Raw genomic sequence first — 21408 nt, forward strand, 5'->3', positions numbered from 1 at the left:
GCAACGACAATGCAGTTTGTTGCAATACGAGGCCTCTATTGCAACAAAATGAGTATTTATCGCGCCCAACCTCAGTTGTGGCAATATGTGCATCCTATTACCACAACCAGGGGATTCGTGGTAATATTGCGGCTTATTGCAACAAAAGATAGTTGTAGCAATAAATTTTGTTGCAATAGACCAGAATCCTTGTAGTGGGCAACACCTTGGCCACTATGATGTCGTTCGGTAGTTTGGTGTGATTCCGGCCTTTGGTTCCTGAAGCATCATCCTCATGTAGGTGTAGTTTGGTAACCATCTTGAATTACATGACAAGAGCTGTTTCCCGAGGAGGGCGTTGTAGACCATCTCGAAGTACATGACTTTGAAAGTGCCCAATTATCATACGAAATTCTCCCCTTCACCGAAGAAAACTTGTAGTGTGATCTGTCCGAGAGGTGCATAGGACATCCCTGGGATGACTACCTGTAATGGCTACAAACTCTACTCGATCTCCTCCTTTGGGATTTGCATTCAGTTTAGGATCTAGGTAGTGATGATGCTCAGAGAGCTGCCTCTATAGATGAGCAACCTATGTGCCGCTTCTTGCTTGCTTTGAGGTGTATAGCCTAAAAACCAGCTAGGTCTGCAATTGCAAGGGTTTGCAGCAAGTGGCAAATAATCCCAAAGTGCGAGACTAAGGTATCAAGCCATGAAGGTGTACAAGGTTCTTGCACCATTGGTAACGACGGCAACACAAATAAAACTTTATTTCTGCCCCCAACATTACCAACAAGGGTTTCAACCTCGCTAGCCTTTCTTTGATGTACAAGATTTGAAAAGATAATGTGAATGCTTTCATGTTTGCTATCACATGCATCTTAGTTTCATAGATTAAGTGAATGAGTTTATCTATGCTACTTTTCATGCTTTAGGTTAACTAGGCACCTAATCACATGCATGCATGGATAAGAAAATAACCGGCTGAAGACTGTCAGTGCAACACAAAATCCAACAAGCTTTACTGTACAATATTGGTCGAAATGCTGATTGGCTGCACTAACTGATGACCAATATGTTTAGTAAAGTCTCTCCTTTTTAGGCTGAATAACACATGCATCAATGGTTGGGCGGTACGAGGACAAGAGATAAGATGGAAGAACTTATAAATTAAGATTCCAAGAACCATACGCGCTTTTCTAGATGGGTCCAATGAAAACTAGTGTTTGCAGGATAGCAGGATTCAACCTAGTTTACTCCACTTGTGGATTATTACCGTTAAAAACTCAACGTGGCTTGATTAGTTTACTCCACAGGATACCATCAACCTATGAGATGAGATTATACCTAGTTTGTATCTAGCGCTGGTGGCAAGACCGGTCCTCAAGGCGCAAGCACGCGCAACAACCTGTGCATGGCAGACAACATGTGACATCCCAAGACCATCCAATTGGACGGAAAAAAACAAAATCCTCTGATGTCACGCTGGTGGCTGACCAGTGACGTCGTGGTCTTCAAGGCCCAGCCTTCCCAGTCGACACGCTGTCCTGAGAGCATCTCCAAAGCGCACCCTCTAGCCATACGTAATGGACTCGGCCTTGCAGTCTGGATGAGTTTTGCCATCCAATGAGGGCTACTATCGGTCTGCCGAGCGGTCCGAACGTACTTTTTTCCACCAACCCGAGAAAAACGTGAGGGGGCTTTGTGGGAGTCCAGGCAGCAGCCCCGTAAGACTCCGACACCTCCGGCCCATGGGAAACCACACCAAAACCCATTCTGGACCACGCGCCTCCATCCTCCTCATTTTCTCTTCTTATGTTTTTTCTCTTGGATTTGTCGTCGCTCCACCACCCTGGCAGCCACATCACAACCTTGCCAGAACTGGACGTATCCGTTAACTCCAGCAGCACACCCGGGCCCCACCCCAGTTATCCTCCGCCACCGTTCCATACCTCTCCTCCTACTGCCTCGTGAGGTACCATCCACTACTACGATACTCACCATGCCCGGTAACCATTCCGTGAATTGTCCAATCTAATTTTTTTTGTCCCTTCTTCCTTGAAGCAATGGATTCGGATTTGGAGTACATACACGAGCACTATGTTGAGTTGTCCGATGGCTCGTCCAACAAGGAGGACTACACGGATAAGACCGCGATGATGCAAGCAGTCCTTGAAGGCGTGGAGGGTGCGGAGGAGCATGTTCTGAATTTCAAGGGTTCCATCAAGGATAATCAAGTGCTCCGCCGCAATAGAGTGCATGACCATTTGACACTGATGGACAACTACTTTGCCTCTGATGCCCTCTCTGCTGACAATTTTTGTCGACGCTTTTGGATGCGCAAACATGTATTCGATCATTTATACCATGGCATCTGGTCCTATGATGACCACTTCATCTTGAACAAGGACGCCGTGGAAGGATTGCGATCTCCGGTTACTAGAAATGCACTGCCGCCCTATGGATACTTGCATGGCATGACCATCGATTTGTGGGATGAGTACCTACGGATGTCTGAGATCACATACGGAGATGCCATGCTCAGGTTTGCAACTGCCGTGGTCGAGATGTTTGGTCCTCAGTACCTGAGAGAACCAATTGTGGCAGATCCTGAGAGGATCTTGCCAATCTCAGAAGCAAGAGGGTGGCCAGGTAAGCTAGGATCTCTTGAGTGCATGCATTGGGAATGAAAGAACTGACCAAAAGCTTTATAAGGGTAATATCAGGGTCATGTTAAGAAATCCACCATAACTCTTGAAGCAGTTGCATCACATGATCTTTGGATTGGGACGCTTTCTTTGGCAATGACCGGGTCTCGCAATGGCATCAATGTGCTGCAGTGATCACCATTGTTTGTGAGGCAAACTGAAGACCCCCCCCCCCTTGCCACTATACCGTCAATGGATATGAGTACAATATGGGTTACTATCTGGTTGTCGGTATTTATCATCCATGGGATACCTTTGTCAACATCATCTCTAAACCAGTTGGCCACACAAAATCTCACTTTGCATAAAGACAAGAAGCAACTAGAAAAGATGTCAAGAGGGCATTTGGAGTTGTGCAGGCCCGTTTAGCAGTTGTTCGTGGACTTGCTAAATAATGGGATCTGGAGACCTTGTAAGAGATGATGACATGTTGTGTTATCATGCACAACATGATCATGTAGGACGAGATGAGGATGCTGTCGCAGCTCTAGAATTTGAGAACATGATTGATCCTACTGATCTTCCAAACCAGAATCCTACAACATTTGACAAGTTTGTTCAAATGCATCCACAACCCGGCATCGAGCAAATGAAGGAGGATCTGATTCAGCATCTGTGGATGCTAATGTTGGAAATATGCCCTAGAGGCAATAATAAAAGCATTATTATTATATTTCCTTGTTCATGATAATTGTCTTTATTCATTCTATAATTGTGTTATCCGGAAATCGTAATACATGTGTGAATAACAGACACCAACATGTCCCTAGTAAGCCTCTAGTTGACTAGCTCGTTGATCAACAGATAGTCATGGTTTCCTGACTATCGACATTGGATGTCATTGATAACGGGATCACATCATTAGGAGAATGATGTGATGGACAGGACCCAATCCTAAACATAGCATAAAGATCGTGTAGTTCGTTTGCTAGAGTTTTTCCAATGTCAAGTATCTTTTCCTTAGACCATGAGGTCGTGTAACTCCCGGTTACCGTAGGAGTGCTTTGGGTATACCAAACGTCACAACGTAACTGGGTGACTATAAAGGTATACTACGGGTATCTCCGAAAGTGTCTGTTGGGTTGACGCGGATCAAGACTGGGATTTGTCACTCCGTATGACGGAGAGGTATCACTGGGCCCACTCGGTAATGCATCATCATAATGAGCTCAAAGTAACCAAGTGTCTGGTCACGGGATCATGCATTACGGTACGAGTAAAGTGACTTGCCGGTAACGAGATTGAACGAGGTATTGGGATACCGACGATCGAATCTCGGGCAAGTAACATATCGATTGACAAAGGGAATTGCATACGGGGTTGATTGAATCCTCGACATCGTGGTTCATCCGATGAGATCATCGTGGAGCATGTGGGAGCCAACATGGGTATCCAGATCCCGCTGTTGGTTATTGACCGGAGAGTCGTCTCGGTCATGTCTGCCTGTCTCCCGAACCCGTAGGGTCTACACACTTAAGGTTCGGTGACGCTAGGGTTGTAGGGATATGTATATGCAGTAACCTGAATGTTGTTCGGAGTCCCGGATGAGATCCCGGACGTCACGAGGAGTTCCGGAATGGTCCGGAGGTAAAGAATTATATATGGGAAGTGCTATTTCAGCCATCGGGACAAGTTTCGGGGTTATCGGTATTGTACCGGGACCACCGGAAGGGTCCCGGGGGCCCACCGGGTGGGGCCACCTGCCCCGGGGGGCCACATGGGCTGTAGGGGGTGCGCCTTGGCCTACATGGGCCAAGGGCACCAGCCCCAAGAGGCCCATGCGCCTAGGGTTCACAAAAGGGAAGAGTCCCACTTGTGGAAGGCACCTCCGAGGTGCCTTGGGGGGGAGGGAAACCTCCCCTGGCCGCCGCCCCCTAGGAGATTGGATCTCCTAGGGCCGGCGCCCCCCCCCCCTTGGCCCTCCTATATATAGTGGGGGAAGGAGGGCTTTTATCTACGCCTTTGGTTGCCTCCTTCTCCCTCTCCAACTCCTCCTCCTCCATAGCACTTGGCGAAGCCCTGACGGAGTACTGCAGCTTCATCACCACCACGCCGTCGTGCTGCTGCTGGAGCCATCTTCCTCAACCTCTCCTTTCCCCTTGCTGGATCAAGAAGAAGGAGACGTTACGCTAACCGTACGTGTGTTGAACGCGGAGGTGTCGTCCGTTCGGTGCTAGGATCTCCGGTGATTTGGATCACGTCGTGTTCGACTACATCATCCCCGTAATTTGAACGCTTCCGCTCGCGATATACAAAGGTATGTAGATGCATCTGATCACTCGTTGCTAGATGAACTCATAGATGGATCTTGGTGAAACCGTAGGAAAATTTTTGTTTTGTGCAACGTTCCCCAACAGTGGCATCATGAGCTAGGTCTATGCGTAGTTCTTCTTGCGCGAGTAGAACACAATTTGTTGTGGGCGTAGATGTTGTCAACTTTCTTGCCGCTACTAGTCTTATCTTGCTTCAACGGTATTGTGGGATGAAGCGGCCCGGACCAACCTTACACGTACGCTTATGTGAGACCGGTTCCACCGACTAACATGCACTAGTTGCATAAGGTGGCTGGCGGGTGTCTGTCTCTCCTACTTTAGTTGGAGCGGATTCGATGAAAAGGGTCCTTATGAAGGGTAAATAGAAGTTGACAAATCACGTTGTGGCTTTCACGTAGGTAAGAAAACGTTCTTGCTAGAATCCTATTTCAGCCACGTAAAACTTGCAACAACAATTAGAGGACGTCTAACTTGTTTTTGCAGCAAGTGTTTTGTGATGTGATATGGCCAAAGTTGTGATGAATGATGAATGATATATATGTGATGTATGAGATGTTCATGCTATTGTAATAGGAATCACGACTTGCATGTCGATGAGTATGACAACCGGCAGGAGCCATAGGAGTTGTCTTTATTTTTTGTATGACCTGCGTGTCATTGAGAAACGCCATGTAAATTACTTTACTTTATTGCTAAACGCGTTAGCCATAGTAGTAGAAGTAATAGTTGGCGAGCAACTTCATGGAGACACGATGATGGAGATCATGGTGTCATGCCGGTGACAAGATGATCATGGAGCCCCAAGATGGAGATCAAAGGAGCTATGTGATATTGGCCATATCATGTCACTTTTGTTATTTGATTGCATGTGATGTTAATCATGTTTTGTACATCTTGTTTACTTAGAATGACGGTAGTAAATAAGATGATCCCTCATAATAATTTCAAGAAAGTGTTTCCCTAACTGTGCACCGTTGCGACAGTTCGTTGTTTCAAAGCACCACGTGATGATCGGGTGTTTGATTCAGGCGTTCACATACAACGGGTGTAAGACAGATTTACACATGCAAACACTTAGGTTGACTTGACGAGCCTAGCATGTACAGACATGGCCTCGGAACACAGAAGACCGAAAGGTCAAGCATGAGTCGTATAGAAGATATGATCAACATGAAGATGTTCACCGATGTTGACTAGACTGTCTCACGTGATGATCGGACACGGCCTAGTCAACTCGGATCATGTTATACTTAGATGACTGGAGGGATGTCTATCTAAGTGGGAGTTCATTGAATAATTTGATTAGATGAACTTTATTATCATGAACTTAGTCTAAAATATTTACAATATGTCTTGTAGATCAAATGGCCAACGTAGTCCTCAACTTCAACGCGTTCCTAGAGAAAACCAAGCTGAAAGACGATGGCAGCAACTACACGGACTGGGTCCGGAACCTGAGGATCATCCTCATAGCTGCCAAGAAAGATTATGTCCTACAAGCACCGCTAGGTGATCCACCCGTCCCACAGAACCAAGACGTTATGAACGCTTGGCAGACACGTGCTGATGACTACTCCCTCGTTCAGTGCGGCATGCTTTACAGTTTAGAGCCGGGGATCCAAAAGAGTTTTGAGAGACATGGAGCATATGAGATGTTCGAAGAGCTGAAAATGGTTTTTCAAGCTCATGCCCGGATCGAGAGATATGAAGTCTCCGACAAGTTCTTCAGCTGTAAGATGGAGGAAAATAGTTCTGTCAGCGAGCACATACTCACTATGTCTGGGTTACATAACCGCTTGACTCAGCTGGGAGTTAATCTCCCGGATGATGCGGTCATTGACAGAATCCTCCAGTCGCTTCCACCAAGCTACAAGAGCTTTGATGAACTTCAATATGCAGGGGATGGAAAAGACCATTCCTGAAGTATTTGCAATGCTGAAATCAGCAGAGGTAGAAGTCAAGAAGGAACATCAAGTGTTGATGGTGAATAAAACCACTAAGTTCAAGAAGGGCAAGGGTAAGAAAGCCTTCAAGAAGGACGGCAAGTGAGTTGCCGCGCCTGGCAAGCAAGCTGCTGGGAAGAAGCCAAAGAATGGACCCAAGCCCGAGACTGAGTGCTTTTATTGCAATGGAAGTGGTCACTGGAAGCGGAATTGCCCCAAATACTTAGCAGACAAGAAGGCCGGCAAAACAAAAGGTATATGTGATATACATGTAATTGATGTGTACCTTACCAGTGTCCGTAGTAGCTCCTGGGTATTTGATACCGGTGCAGTTGCTCACATTTGTAACTCAAAGCAGGGGCTGCGGAATAAGCGGAGATTGGCAAAGAACGAGGTGACGTTGCGCGTCGGGAATGGTTCCAAGGTCAATGTGATCGCCGTCGGCACGCTACCTCTACATTTACCTTCGGGATTAGTTTTAAACCTTAATAATTGTTATTTAGTGCCAGCTTTGAGCATGAATATTGTATCGGGATCTCGTTTAATTCGAGATGGCTACTCATTTAAATCTGAGAATAATGGTTGTTCTATTTATATGAGAGATATGTTTTATGGTCATGCTCCGATGGTGAATGGTTTATTCTTAATGAATCTCGAGCGTAATGCTACACATGTTCATAGTGTGAGTGCCAAAAGATGTAAGGTTGATAATGATAGTCCCACATACTTGTGGCACTGCCGCCTTGGTCACATAGGTGTCAAATGCATGAAGAAGCTCCATGCAGATGGACTTTTAGAGTCTCTTGATTATGAATCATTTGACACGTGCGAACCATGCCTCATGGGTAAAATGACCAAGACTCCGTTCTCAAGAACAATGGAGCGAGCAACCAACTTATTGGAAATCATACATACTGATGTGTGCGGTCCAATGAGTGTTGAGCCTCGCGGTGGCTATCGTTACGTTCTCACCCTCACTGATGATTTGAGTAGATATGGGTATGTCTACCTAATGAAACACAAGTCTGAAACCTTTGAAAAGTTCAAAGAATTTCAGAGTGAGGTTGAGAATCAACGTGACAGGAAAATCAAGTTTTTGCGATCTGTTCGTGGAGGAGAATACTTGAGTCACGAATTTGGCACACACTTAAGGAAATGTGGAATAGTTTCACAACTCACGCCGCCTGGAACACCTCAGCGTAATGGTGTGTCCGAACGTCGTAATCGCACTCTATTAGATATGGTGCGATCTATGATGTCTCTTACTGATTTACCGCTATCTTTTTGGGGCTATGCTTTAGAGACTGCCGCATTCACTTTAAATAGGGCTCCATCGAAATCCGTTGAGGCGACACCGTATGAATTATGGTTTGGGAAGAAACCTAAGCTGTCGTTTCTAAAAGTTTGGGGATGCGATGCTTATGTCAAGAAACTTCAACCTGAAAAGCTCGAACCCAAGTCGGAAAAATGCGTCTTCATAGGATACCCTAAAGAAACTATTGGGTATACCTTCTACCTTAGATCCGAAGGCAAGATCTTTGTTGCCAAGAATGGATCCTTTCTAGAGAAAGAGTTTCTCTCGAAAGAAGTAAGTGGGAGGAAAGTGGAACTTGATGAAGTGTTTCCTCTTGAACCGGAAAATGGCGCAACTCAAGAAAATGTTCCTGAGGTGCCTGCACCGACTAGAGAGGAAGTTAATGATAATGATCAAGATACTTCTGATCAAGCTCCTACTGAAATTCGAAGGTCCACAAGGACACGTTCCGCACCAGAGTGGTACGGCAACCCTGTATTAGAAATCATGTTGTTAGACAACGGTGAACCTTCGAACTATGAAGAAGTGATGGCGGGCCCGGATTCCGACAAATGGCTAGAAGCCATGAAATCGGAGATAGGATCCATGTATGAAAACGAAGTATGGACTTTGACTGACTTGCCCGTTGAACGGCGAGCCATAGAAAATAAATGGATCTTTAAGAAGAAGATAGACGCGGATGGTAATGTGACCATCTATAAAGCTCGGCTTGTCGCTAAGGGTTATCAACAAGTTCAAGGGGTTGACTACGATGAGACTTTCTCACCGGTAGCGAAGCTAAAGTCCGTCCGAATCATGTTAGCAATTGCCGCATTCTACGATTATGAGATATGGCAAATGGACGTCAAAACGGCATTCCTTAATGGTTTCCTTAAGGAAGAATTGTATATGATGCAGCCGGAAGGTTTTGTCGATCCTAAGAATGCTGACAAGGTGTGCAAGCTCCAACGCTCGATTTATGGGCCGGTGCAAGCATCTCGGAGTTGGAACATTCGCTTTGATGAGATGATCAAAGCGTTTGGTTTACGCAGACTTATGGAGAAGCCTGCGTTTACAAGAAAGTGAGTGGGAGCTCTGTAGCATTTCTCATACTATATGTAGATGACATACTTTTGATGGGAAATGATATAGAACTCTTGGACAGCATCAAGGCCTACTTGAATAAGAGTTTTTCAATGAAGGACCTTGGAGAAGCCGCTTATATATTAGGCATCAAAATCTATAGAGATAGATCAAGATGCCTCATAGGTCTTTCACAAAGCACATACCTTGATAAGATATTGAAGAAGTTCAATATGGATCAATCTAAGAAGGGGTTCTTGCCTGTGTTACAAGGTATGAAATTGAGCTCAGCTCAATGTCCGACCACGGCAGAAGATATAGAAGAGATGAGTGTCATCCCCTATGCCTCAGCCATAGGTTCTATTATGTATGCCATGCTGTGTACCAGACCTGATGTAAACCTTGCCGTAAGTTTGGTAGGAAGGTACCAAAGTAATCCCGGCAAGGAACACTGGACAGCGGTCAAGAATATCCTGAAGTACCTGAAAAGGACTAAGGAAATGTTTCTCGTTTATGGAGGTGACGAAGAGCTCGTCGTAAAGGGTTATGTCGACGCTAGCTTCGACACAGATCTGGATGACTCTAAGTCACAAACCGGATACGTGTATATTTTGAATGGTGGGGCAGTAAGCTGGTGCAGTTGCAAGCAGAGCGTCGTGGCGGGATCTACATGTGAAGCGGAGTACATGGCAGCCTCGGAGGCAGCACATGAAGCAATTTGGGTGAAGGAGTTCATCACCGACCTAGGAGTCATACCCAATGCGTCGGGGCCAATCAAACTCTTTTGTGACAACACTGGAGCTATTGCACTTGCCAAGGAGCCCAGGTTTCACAAGAAGACAAGGCACATCAAGTGTCGCTTCAACTCCATTCGTGAAAATGTTCAAGATGGAGACATAGATATTTGTAAAGTACATACGGACCTGAATGTAGCAGATCCGTTGACTAAACCTCTCCCTAGGGCAAAACATGATCAACACCAGAATTCCATGCGTGTTCGATTCATCACAATGTAACTAGATTATTGACTCTAGTGCAAGTGGGAGACTGTTGGAAATATGCTCTAGAGGCAATAATAAAAGCATTATTATTATATTTCCTTGTTCATGATAATTGTCTTTATTCATGCTATAATTGTGTTATCCGGAAATCGTAATACATGTGTGAATAACAGACACCAACATGTCCCTAGTAAGCCTCTAGTTGACTAGCTCGTTGATCAACAGATAGTCATGGTTTCCTGACTATGGACATTGGATGTCATTGATAACGGGATCACATCATTACGAGAATGATGTGATGGACAGGACCCAATCCTAAACATAGCATAAAGATCGTGTAGTTCGTTTGCTAGAGTTTTTCCAATGTCAAGTATCTTTTCCTTAGACCATGAGGTCGTGTAACTCCCGGATACCGTAGGAGTGCTTTGGGTATACCAAACGTCACAACGTAACTGGGTGACTATAAAGGTATACTACGGGTATCTCCGAAAGTGTCTGTTGGGTTGACGCAGATCAAGACTGGGATTTGTCACTCCGTATGACGGAGAGGTATCACTGGGCCCACTCGGTAATGCATCATCATATTGAGCTCAAAGTAACCAAGTGTCTGGTCACGGGATCATGCATTACGGTACGAGTAAAGTGACTTGCTGGTAACGAGATTGAACGAGGTATTGGGATACCGACGATCGAATCTCGGGCAAGTAACATATCGATTGACAAAGGGAATTGCATACGGGGTTGATTGAATCCTCGACATCGTGGTTCATCCGATGAGATCATCGTGGAGCATGTGGGAGCCAACATGGGTATCCAGATCCCGTTGTTGGTTATTGACCGGAGAGTCGTCTCGGTCATGTCTGCCTGTCTCCCGAACCCGTAGGGTCTACACACTTAAGGTTCGGTGACGCTAGGGTTGTAGGGATATGTATATGCAGTAACCCGAATGTTGTTCGGAGTCCCGGATGAGATCCCGGACGTCACGAGGAGTTCCGGAATGGTCCGGAGGTAAAGAATTATATATGGGAAGTGCTATTTCAGCCATCGGGACAAGTTTCGGGGTTATCGGTATTGTACCGGGACCACCGGAAGGGTCCCGGGGGCCCACCGGGTGGGGCCACCTGCCCCGGGGGGCCACATGGGCTGTAGGGGGTGCGCCTTGGCCTAGAGGTCCATGCGCCTAGGGTTCACAAAAGGGAAGAGTCCCACTTGTGGAAGGCACCTCCTAGGAGATTGGATCTCCTAGGGCCGGCGCCCCCCCCTTGGCCCTCCTATATATAGTGGGGGAAGGAGGGCTTTTATCTACGCCTTTGGTTGCCTCCTTCTCCCTCTCCAACTCCTCCTCCTCCATAGCACTTGGCGAAGCCCTGACGGAGTACTGCAGCTTCATCACCACCACGCCGTCGTGCTGCTGCTGGAGCCATCTTCCTCAACCTCTCCTTTCCCCTTGCTGGATCAAGAAGAAGGAGACGTTACGCTAACCGTACGTGTGTTGAACGCGGAGGTGCCGTCCGTTCGGTGCTAGGATCTCCGGTGATTTGGATCACGTCGTGTTCGACTACATCATCCCCGTTCTTTGAACACTTCCGCTCGCGATCTACAAAGGTATGTAGATGCATCCGATCACTCGTTGCTAGAAGAACTCATAGATGGATCTTGGTGAAACCGTAGGAAAATTTTTGTTTTCTGCAACGTTCCCCGACAGCTAAATGGGACAACAATGTTGGAATATAATATATTTTTAAATAATTGTGTGCTTACTACGTGGTGGTTAATTAGCTCCGTGTCATTTGTTCAAAATTGCATGTGGCGACTGCAATAGGCGTGCAAACCAATAGGCGTGGATGGCTCAACTACCAATAGGCGTGCAAACTGAACTTAAGAATTCAATTTGGCAGCTAGCTAATTAACACTGTCCAACGCAGTTGTCTGCTGCTGTTACTACGTTTAGTACTTACTTAATTACTCCCTCCTTTTTGATCTAAAATTCTGAGTTCAAAATTTACAGATTTTCATTATATTAGGCTCAATTTGAGTCAAATGAAATTGAAGTGTTTGATTGGGACGCCACTTTTATTTTATAGATAAGAGAGAGGAAACTAATGGTCATGCATGCATTGTACTCCCTCCGTTCCTAAATATTTGTCTTTCTAGATATTTCAAATGACTACTACATACGGATGTATGTAGACATATTTTAGAGTGTAGATTCATTCATTTTGCTTCGTATATAGTCACTTGTTGAAATGCCTAAAAAGACAAGTATTTAGGAACGGAGGGAGTATTCTACATGCACCATGCAAGTCCAGTGTAAGGAGAGTGCTACATTTATTGCTTCGGAATCAAATATATGACAAATATTTCATTGGCAGCTTTATATCCATATAATTCATGTTATCCACTTACAATCTACCTTGGTCGATGAGATTTTAGATTAGAGCACTCTAAACCAAATGGGAGAGAGTAAGTTTTTTTTGTGATATTAGGGAGAGAGTAAGTTACTCCAACGTTGTTAAATTGCTAAGTAACTAATGACCGCCAGTAAGGTATCTCATGAAGAAACACTATAAAAACAATACTCGGCTTCAGATGTGACGCTGGCAGCAAATCCAGAAAGGACACCAAGAGTTTCGAGCCTCCCCCGGTACTTTTCTCGTGGTTGGTTGGTGTAGGTAGAAGGGATTGTTTGTAGGGGAAGGAAAAAATTAAATAAAATGGGTTATTTATTTTATCTTTTGAAGGAAAACTCCTATTTTTGTTTGTTTTTCTGGACTTTTTCTAGGGTGATTTTTTTAAAATTGCAAAAACAACATAAACAAGAAACTGGCAGCAAGAGTAGATTAATATGTTAATCCAATAAAATTGATAAAAAAGAATGCCCAAAATGTGTAGAGTTGATAGGAAAGTAGCATGAATCATACAAAAATTATAAATACCTCTGAGACATATCACACCATGATTTTCTACTCGGCTTATATTTCGCCGAGTACCCGAGAAAATACACTCGACTTACATCTAGATGCCGGCATGTGTAAGACGAGCCCAGGATGCCGAGTGTGAAACTTGGTTTATAGGTAGCCGGGTATTTTTTGGGAGGTTACCTGAGTATACTGGGACTCGGCTTTTAAATGCATGACTCGCTTACAGACAGATTTTTGCATGGCTTAGTGGGAGAGAAGAATTAAATACATTGTTTAGTGGGACGTCGAGGTAGACACTTCGCATGTTGAGTGAATTGGAACCAACTTCTTAAGAATGCAGGATTCGTGCATTATTGGGCTCTCCAATAAACCCTAATTTTTTTCAAACGGCAGCAAGATATTTCGCGGGACAACAGAGTTTCTGGGTTGGTTACTGAAAAAATCCAATGGAAAATACAAGCTATTTCTTTTATGCAAGTGGCCTAAAGATGTCTCAAAGTACCAGATCCCTCGTCACTCTCCTATTAGCTTGCTAGCTCCCCTTAAGTAAGCACTGACCTCTACCGATCGAACCGTCATCTCGGTCCCTCAGTCCACCACCATGTGCTTCCTTAGTTCCTGCTGTCATCTGCCCGCGCCGGTGGCCGGGCTGTGCGGACGGAAGAAGAAGGGCTGTGGCACCAAGGTGGCCGCGTTCGCCTGCAAGACCGCCACCAACTTCGCCGTCTCCCTTCTCAGCGTCTTCCTCGTCTGGCTCATCCTCTTCCGCCCCTACCAGATTCGCCCCACCGCCACTGCCGCCGTCCTAACCACCTTCAACAATGTCACTGCCGACACGCTCCGCTACGACCTTGCCCTCGATCTCACTTTCTCCAACTCCCACCATTTCTACAGCATCCGCTTCGACCACCTTACCGTGGCTGCCTACTACAACGGTACCAAGCTTGGCGGCTCCTCCTCTTCCGATGGCGACGACGAGCTCCCAAGCAGCTTCAAGCTGAGGCCTCGCCGGCACCGGACCATCCATCCGGTGCTCAGCGGCCGGGCGATCAATGTGGGCGGCGCTGTGGCAGACGAGTTCTCCAGGGAGGGAAAGCGAGGGCGGTTCACCATGGAGGTTGTGGTGAAGACCACGCTCACCTACAAGTTCTGGCCCAACAAGGCCGTCTACTACCACGAGTACAGCTGCCTGCTCACGTTCCCTGACCCGGCCAAGGCCGACGGCGGCGCGCATGGGGTCGACGGCGATGTCAGGTGCGCCGTCGCCAAATGATTTTGAGCAGATCTATTTATTAACATGATGTATCTTATTTAGCCATTTCTCATAGTCCTTCTGTTCTCAGCATAGTTTCGATTTTGTATGACTTTGCTTTTGTTTGCGTGATCCTTTGTGTGTGTAAGTGTTGGTTGTGTGCATCCTAGTTATGTGGTTATCGGGTGTGTTTTCATTATATTTGTATCCCCTTGATGTTATATTATGAGACAATAGAAGATCGCCCGTTATCCAAAAATCCTATCGGGCCATTCTCCGGCCTACATGACGTGACCTGAGAGACATGTGACCATATATTTTTCAGGGGCCTCCTAGCTGGCCCATTGTATCTATGTTTCACGTATGCATTTTTAACTATTCTAGCTAGGTACAACTATATGTCAGTTCATCATTTTTTTTGCGGGTAATATGTCAGTCCATCATGCTTTCCCTATAAAAAGTATGTATTCATGTAATGGTTTCTACTTACTCTCTGTTTATGAATATATGACGTTTTATTTAATGTATACTTGACCATTAGTTTTTGTTAGCACATGTTAGTAGGAAACTATAAAATTGGACACAGAATTATGAAAAATATATTCATGTTATTTTCACTTTGCCAATCTAAATATCTTTGTATCTATTACTGAGTAAAGTTACAAGTGTTTAATTGCACCTATTTTATAAAATCATCTGTTTAATTGCACCTGTTTTATTTTATTTTTGAGTTGGAAAACCTTTCGTTAAAATCAGAGTTTTACAAAAGATAAACTAAAGATCCAGGAACAGAGTTCTTGCACATAATTTAAATTCATCTTGATGTTGAAACAACAATGAACCACTCCCCAGACATATCACGCCAGCTGGCAGTGGTTAAACTAGTGATCAACACTTCCGTTACGGTCACATAATCTGCAGTTCTCACTACCCACCCAAACTCCTTTTAACAAATTATCTTGTGTCGAAATCCTGTTTCTAAACATCCACCAAAGAAACATTTAAATTTTTGAAGGGATTTTCAAGAACGAGAGCTTTCTAAAAGAACATTTAACCTGCAAAACTTCTGAACTATAAAGGGGTCCATACACATCTATAATTTTCCTCGCTTAAAACAACATTCTGACACACATATTGCAGCTGTTGCCATAGAACTGCTAGCTGCCTTATAAAACTTCTCATAAATTTAATGCTAGACATGCTATCGTAGAAAACTTTGTAGGGAATTTGACACAAAGGGGGACATTGCCTAAGCATTTGTCCTCCCAAAATCTAGTTCTTAAGCCAATATTGCCCACAACTCAAGATGCCATCCATAAACTAGGATCGACTGGGTTTGTATTTAGCAGAGGTATCATATCTCTCCTAGAGTACTTATTCTTCTTCTTCTTTTGCGGGACCTAGAGTATTTATTCAAAACTAATTGTTTCCACCGTCCATCCTCATTTTCCAACTTCAGAATCCACTTACTTAACAAACATGTTCATAGTTTTTTTTGCGGGGTATGTTCATAGTATTCAAATCAACTACATCAAGTCCCCCCCCCCCCCCCCCCAGTCAATAGGTTCACAAACTTTATGCCAGCTAACTAGATTATACTTATGGCAATCATCACTATCATGCCAGAATAACCTTTTAAAAAATGTACTATATGCAAGGGGTCTTTAGGAATAGGAAACATAGACATCATATAATAGATTTTTCCGAAATCTGGAATGCCTGGATTTTTTAAGGGAATTAATTTTTTTCTAGAAAAACACTTGATTGCTTGCTAGATATAGCCAACATTTCCTAGGATTGTGTGTAGATTGACTTTGTTTAATTACCTAGGAGGGTTAAAGGCCCTATAGAAACTAATAGAAACCTAGTTGAGATTTAGTTAAAACCGTAGCCTCATAAAGAAGAAAGTTAGAAACCCTAAAGGGGCAAAATAGAAAATAAAATTCCCAAAAGGATTGGACTAAAAAAATTCAAACCAATGGAAGATGGATTAAAAGAAAGTCTAGTCAAGGAACTTCAGAAGAAACCTTAAGTGGAAAATGAAATGTAGACAAAAGAAATATTTTTAAAAACCTAGAAATACAGTGGAAGAAATTGTTTGTCAAAAAGGGGCACTAAAAAGTCCAGCAAGTTACAAATATTTCAGATAGATTTTAGAGCAAGTTTTTTTGGTATAAAACACAAATTCCTACTAGATTTTAATTTAAAAAGAAACAAAAAAGAAAAAGAGAGAAAAAACTAGCCCTGCCGCCCACTAACCTAAACCGGATTAGGAGCTCCGCTGCTGCCCAGCTTACCCCTCCCCATGGGCGGCCTATTCCTCGCCTTCAGTGAGTCTAACTTCCAGACTCGCTGACCGGGGCCAGCAAGGTAGGCTGGCCCACACACCCGGGAAGCCATAGCCTGATCTTTTTTTTTTCTTTTTTTTTTATTTACGGTTATACTTTAAAATATTCTACAATATATTGCAAAAATAACTCTATAAAAATATTTGAAAAATGTTGAACAAGTATTTGCCAAATGTTAAATGGTATTTGAAAAATGTTTAACAAGTATTTGAAAATGTGGAATGAGTATTTAAAAAATGTTGAACAAGTATTTTAGAAATGTTGAGCAAGTATTTGAATTTTTTTGAAAAAGGATTTGAATAAATGTTGCACAAGTATTTGAAAAAAAAAACTTCATCATGTACATAAAAAATGTTGAACAGGTATTTGAAAAATGTTGAACAGGTATTTGAACAAAAGTTGATCATCTATATAAAAAGGTTGAACAAGTATTTAATTTTTTTGAATAACTATTTTAAGAAATGTTGATCATGTATATTAAAATGTTGAACAAGTATTTGGAAAATGTTGACCAAGTATCTGAGAAAAATGTTAATCAAGTATTTTGAAAATGTCAATCATGTATATAAAAATATTGAACAAGTATTTGAAAAATGTTGAGCAAGTATTTAAATTTTTTTGAATAACTATTTTAAGAAATGTTGATCATGTATATTAAAATGTTGAACAAGTATTTGGAAAATGTTGACCAAGTATCTAAGAAAAATGTTAATCAAGTATTTTGAAAATGTTGATCACGTATATAAAAATATTGAACAAGTATTTGAAAAATGTTGAGCAAGTATTTGAAAAATGTTGAATAAGTATTTGAAAAAATGTTGATCATGTATATAAAAATTTAGAATGAAAAAAATAGGAACAAAGAAAAATTAAACAGCCCGAAGAAGAAAAAATAAAAGAATTTAAAAAACAGAGAAGGAAACGAAAGAACAAAGAAAGAAAGAAAGAAAAATGAAAAAATAAAATGAAATTGAAATTGAGAAAAACAGTGGGAAAACAGAAAACAGAAAAAAAAAGGGAAAAGAAACAGTGGAAAAACCGACTCGTTTCGACTTAAGTAAGACCGCCCTAGTAGTACATCACGGACTTGAGCCTAGCCTAGTGGCTAACCGCGATGTCGTGGTTCAAATCCCCGTCGCCCATCCTTTTCTTCTCTTTTTTACGGGACACACTGGATAGGGTCATCCCGAACCTCCACACGACGCCCACGCGCCCACACGTTCACGGTCACGCTTCGGCCGCCTCATGATTCCCACGTCCCAGGTACCTATGCCGCCGCCTCCATGGATAACTGGAGCGCCTCGTTTCTCCTCCGGGTCGCCGGGCGTGCATAGACGAGCCCACCCCGGGACCCGTGGATAGCTGAGAACAAGTCAGGCATGTCGTCGGGGAATGTATCCGGTGCACCCGCACTTGTGGTGCTACCGGTGCACCAGATGCCATAGAATATTTTAAAAATCTGGAGAAAAATCTAGCATGTTAACGCAACATCAATGTATGATGTCAAAAAATTCCGTATAAAAATTAAAATATGTTTAGATATACAAAAATGACAAATTTGACATCAGTGTGATAGTGGGTAAAATATAAGCCCAAGTTATGTTATCTACTTTTCAATGTTGCATATGTTATTTTCTTTTTTGAGTTATGTTTCAAATTTTGACTTGAAATTTTGTGACAACCTACATTGATGTTGTGTGAGTGTGCTAAAAAAATTCAGAATTTTTTGAACATTTTGAAAGCACAATGTTAGTTCGGTGCACCTATAGCACAACAAGCTCCGGTGCACCAGATATTTCCCCCATGTCGTCGGGGTTCCTAGCCCCACTAAGCGCCGCTAGATCGGGCGGGATATCCGGCTCTGGTGTGGCAAAATGCACTCGCACAAGGGGGGGAGGGGGGGTTAGTCGATGGCGGCAGCAGTCCTATGAGCAAAGAAGCAAGCAATAGGTTGTCTGTATCTATGGATCTCACGGGCCATGTACATTGGACTCTACAGCTAGCCTACACACATTAATTGCTTCAGGGCCAACTGATACGATACTGAGACATACCCATATTCATGGGCGCCCCTAAATCTCGCCTTCAGCGAGTCCTGCTTACAACTCGCTGAAGCGGCGAGCGAGATGGGCCGGACCACGCACGCGGCAGACCACAACCTCTTTTCTCTTTTCTGTTTTATGCTTTTTGGTTTATTTTTACTTTAGTTTATACATTGAAATATTATATATATATATATATATATTACAAAAAACATTTTAAAAAATTGAACAGTATTTGAAATTTTTTGATCATGTATTAAGAATTTACAAATTTTTTTATCATGTATATAAAAATGTTTATCCAGCATTTGAGAAATGTTAAATATGTATAGAAAAATGCTGACCACGTATTAGAAAATTGATAAAAATGTTTTTTCATTTATATAAAATGTTAATAAAGCGTTTGAAAAAATATTGAACAATTATTTGAAAAATATTAACCAAACATTTAACAAAAATTAAAATGTTTATAGCAAAAAGGTTGACCATGTATCCAATAAATGTTAATTAAGCATTTGAAAAATGTTTAAAATGTGTATAGAAATATTTTTTTGACCATGTATTACAAAAATGTGTAATTTGTATTGGAAAAATGTTAGACGTCTATTAGAAAAATATTATTGACATATACAAAAAATGTAGAATACTAATTATAGGAACAAACAAAACCAAAAATGAAAAAAAAAACAGAAAATAGAAAATGAATAAATAACAAAGATACAAAATTTAGAAAAATAATGAAAAAAGAAAAAGAAAACGCAAAGAACAAAGAACAAAGAAAACCGGCTCGAATCGCCTCAGGTAGGACGCACCCCTACTACTTACTATGCGTGCGCGAATGGGACTTGAGCCGAGTGGCTATCTCTTTTTACTTGCTATGCGCGCGCGAATGGGCCGGCCCTATAGGACACACGGGTGGGAAAACCTTCAGCGAGGGATGGTACTTTCCCACTTAATGCAAGACATAGCGCTTGCGCACGTTCATCTGTTTATGCTCGCTCAAAGTAGTACATTCCATCTTCAATTCGACCCGTCCCTAGGCCTTGCACTGAAGACCTCCCTCCCTATACAAAACAAAAAACAAAAGTAGCTAAATGTTGTACTACACTACACTAGATCAGAGCATCTCCAACGGCTATGTTCCCTCATAGCCCATCCTCAACTAGTGCATTGCATCCGCATTGTTGTGGAAAATTTTGGTGAATGTTAACAGTATGTTTGAAATACTTTATGCACGGAAAACAATGTGTAAGTAATAAGAATTCTATTTAGCGTTGAACATTAGTAACAAATTGTCTAAAAGCCAATATTAAGGTGAGCCGCATATATATTGCATGATGGGAATTTCGATACAAATATGGTTACACTCATCCAAGAAAAAACATATATAGTAGTTGTAAGAACTCCCCACTCTTATTAACCCAACTGAGGCGGTTGGTATTTGCCAGTTTTCAGGTTTCTTGTGTGTGTTGACGAAGTAGATTTTCCAAGGAAGGAACACAAACCAAGATCTTATTTGCATCTTAGAGTTTGGTAATAGCAGGTTCCTGCTAGCCCGTGGTTCCTAGAGGTTGATAAATGGAAGAAACAGGAACCTGACGGGTAACCTCTAAGACAGATATGGGTCAGATTTCATGGGTCTCCGCCTAAGCCCCGTAATGATTTTCTGATGACATGGAGTTTGGGATAGTTGATCGGCAAGACAGAGCAGGTGGACATGCCTTTTACGCGCACTCAAGATCGATCATGTGCCATACTACATGCCCTGGACTTATTGTTGTAGGACTTATGATCTCAAAGTTGAGATTGAAGACTATCCGTATATTGATGTGGTTGCTTACAGCAGTAATGTTGACACGACTAAGAGAGGTGATGGATCACTATAAGCATGATGACATCCCTAAGTTTGTGGGGCAGGCTACTTCGACGGTCGATGCACCTGTGGACAAGGGAATGACACCTTCAATGCCCATGACGGGGCTGAGGTTTGCTTCCTTTGGGGCGGCATCCCTAAGTTTGTGGGGCACGCCAGCCGTGGGCATACGTTGTTACACTCTAGCTGTTACAGTATACGATATACTACAATAACTGCTAGTGTAGTGGGAGTGAGTAGGATGGTTTGGCGGACGGGCTCGCGTGCTCACGATATGTGGCACGTAGTTACTGGTTGCCAAGTGCGGGTGCCAGGCCTCGATGTGTGTGGGAGCCAGTACAACAAACGGGCGGGCCTAGCTGTAGAACGACGGCCGTAACTGCGTCTTTGACGGTGGCGATGTGTACCACTGGTTCATAAGGGTGAGTGTATGCGCGTGTATATGAGCGCTTGTGTCTGTACTGATGTTCAAAAAAAAACATCACTATGGAAAATGTGCTGCCACAGGTTCTGACGGAAATACATGGGCGTGTGGATTAGAATGCGCGGAGTAAAAGAAAAGGAAAAATAGACAGTTAAATACGCTGGGAGTGGAACTCAAAAAAATACACTGGAGATGCGCTTCTACCGTCGGATACACCAAATACGACCCCTCAAATGTCTTCATAAGTGCACGAACGCGTCCACGCAC

At 43.1% G+C, this 21408-nt stretch overlaps 2 protein-coding genes across 2 annotated transcripts; both read left to right on the top strand.

Annotated features, from left to right (window-relative positions):
* Window positions 1–2045: 2045 nt before the first annotated feature.
* Window positions 2046–2822, top strand: LOC147956667 (uncharacterized). Its single transcript, XM_087531411.1, has 2 exons — window positions 2046–2631; window positions 2743–2822. Exons 1-2 carry the CDS (start codon window positions 2046–2048, stop codon window positions 2820–2822), a joined length of 666 nt encoding a protein of 221 aa, XP_087387537.1.
* Window positions 2823–13754: 10932 nt separating this feature from the next.
* LOC147956668 (uncharacterized) lies at window positions 13755–14697 on the top strand. Its single transcript, XM_087536961.1, has one exon. It carries the CDS (start codon window positions 13804–13806, stop codon window positions 14473–14475), a length of 672 nt encoding a protein of 223 aa, XP_087393087.1. The 5' UTR covers window positions 13755–13803; the 3' UTR covers window positions 14476–14697.
* The last annotated feature ends 6711 nt before the right edge of the window (window positions 14698–21408 follow it).

The sequence above is a fragment of the Triticum urartu genome, chromosome 7A, assembly GCF_056163025.1.
Source record: "Triticum urartu cultivar PI428250 chromosome 7A, HENAU_Tu73, whole genome shotgun sequence".
NCBI classification, from domain to species: Eukaryota; Viridiplantae; Streptophyta; class Magnoliopsida; order Poales; family Poaceae; genus Triticum; species Triticum urartu.